This window comes from Urocampus carinirostris, chromosome 9, assembly GCF_059441175.1.
Source record: "Urocampus carinirostris isolate Australia breed hairy pipefish chromosome 9, RoL_Ucar_1.0, whole genome shotgun sequence".
Taxonomy (NCBI): Eukaryota; Metazoa; Chordata; class Actinopteri; order Syngnathiformes; family Syngnathidae; genus Urocampus; species Urocampus carinirostris.
The window spans coordinates 28,141,022-28,142,082 of record NC_142357.1 but is presented as its reverse complement, the minus strand read 5'-3'; the positions used below and the strand labels follow the sequence as shown (position 1 = coordinate 28,142,082).

The window sequence follows — 1,061 nt, the reverse complement described above, 5'->3', positions numbered from 1 at the left end:
TCCCGGCAGCGTCCGTCTCAAATCTTGAGATCGTCTATTCTAGTCTTGTTGCTGCCGTGCTTGGCCGCACGGCCCTGCCTGCCCCGGGTGGGCGACCCAGGAGCGGACCCTCGTTTCTTCCCTTTTAGGTCGCATTCCTCCAACTTGCTGCTGCTCCTTTCCACCGCCAAGTTGTTCTTGTTCTGTTTGTAGGCCGCCTTGCCGTTGCTGGGGTAAGACGAGTCCGTGCCTTCCGGTGGAGACGAGGCGAGGTTATAACTTGGAGGGCGCTGTTCGTGATAGTAATCCTCGTACGTGGGGGTGAAGGGGGCCTCGGCGTCACTGCGCCCCTTAGATACGGAGTCCAAACACCGGTTTCTTCTCCTGAAGGTGATCCCCTGGCGGCATTTGGTAAAACCCAAGTGGTAGATCTCAATCAGGTTTAGGAAAAGCGAGACGCTAGCCACGCCCAGCATGAAAATGATGAAGATGGTTTTCTCAGTGGGACGGGAGATGTAGCAGTTGACGGCGTTGGGGCAAGGCGGCCTATCGCAGGTGTACATAGGTTTGAGTTCAAATCCGTACAACAGGTACTGCGCCACGATGAAGCCCACCTCGAAGAGGGTCTTAAAAACGACGTTGAATACGTAAGTGCGCAGGAGCTCCCCCTGCAGTCGAACGTGGCCTTGCTCGTCCCTCAGGAGAAGCTTTTTGTGCTTGTGGGCCTCGGCCAAAAGGCCCGGTTTGTCTTTCTCCTTCTCCCTTTGCTTCTCCTCCATGCGCACCAGGTGCAGGATGTGACCCAGGTAGATAAGCGTAGGCGTGGACACGAAAATGATCTGCAGTACCCAGAAACGAACGTGGGAGATGGGGAAGGTGACGTCGTAACAGACGTTCTGGCAACCGGGCTGTTTGGTGTCGCAGGTGAAGCCCGACTGTTCGTCGCCCCAAACTCTCTCCGTAGCGGCGCTCAGGATCAAGATGCGGAAGATGAACAGGACAGTCAGCCACACCTTGCCCACCACAGTAGAATGTTCTTGAGCGTTCTCCAGGAGCTTTCCCAGCAGGTTCCAGTCCCCCAT

At 56.2% G+C, this 1,061-nt stretch overlaps 1 protein-coding gene across 1 annotated transcript; it reads right to left on the bottom strand.

Annotated features, from left to right (window-relative positions):
* LOC148359976 (gap junction alpha-3 protein-like) lies at positions 1-1,061 on the bottom strand. Its single transcript, XM_088344104.1, has one exon. It carries the CDS (start codon positions 1,059-1,061, stop codon positions 18-20), a length of 1,044 nt encoding a protein of 347 aa, XP_088200230.1. The 3' UTR covers positions 1-17.

What these genes read in the sequence shown, in the direction of transcription:
- LOC148359976 (XM_088344104.1), bottom strand. Translation starts at nt 1,061, where the DNA reads ATGGGGGACTGGAACCTGCTGGGAAAGCTCCTGGAGAACGCTCAAGAA.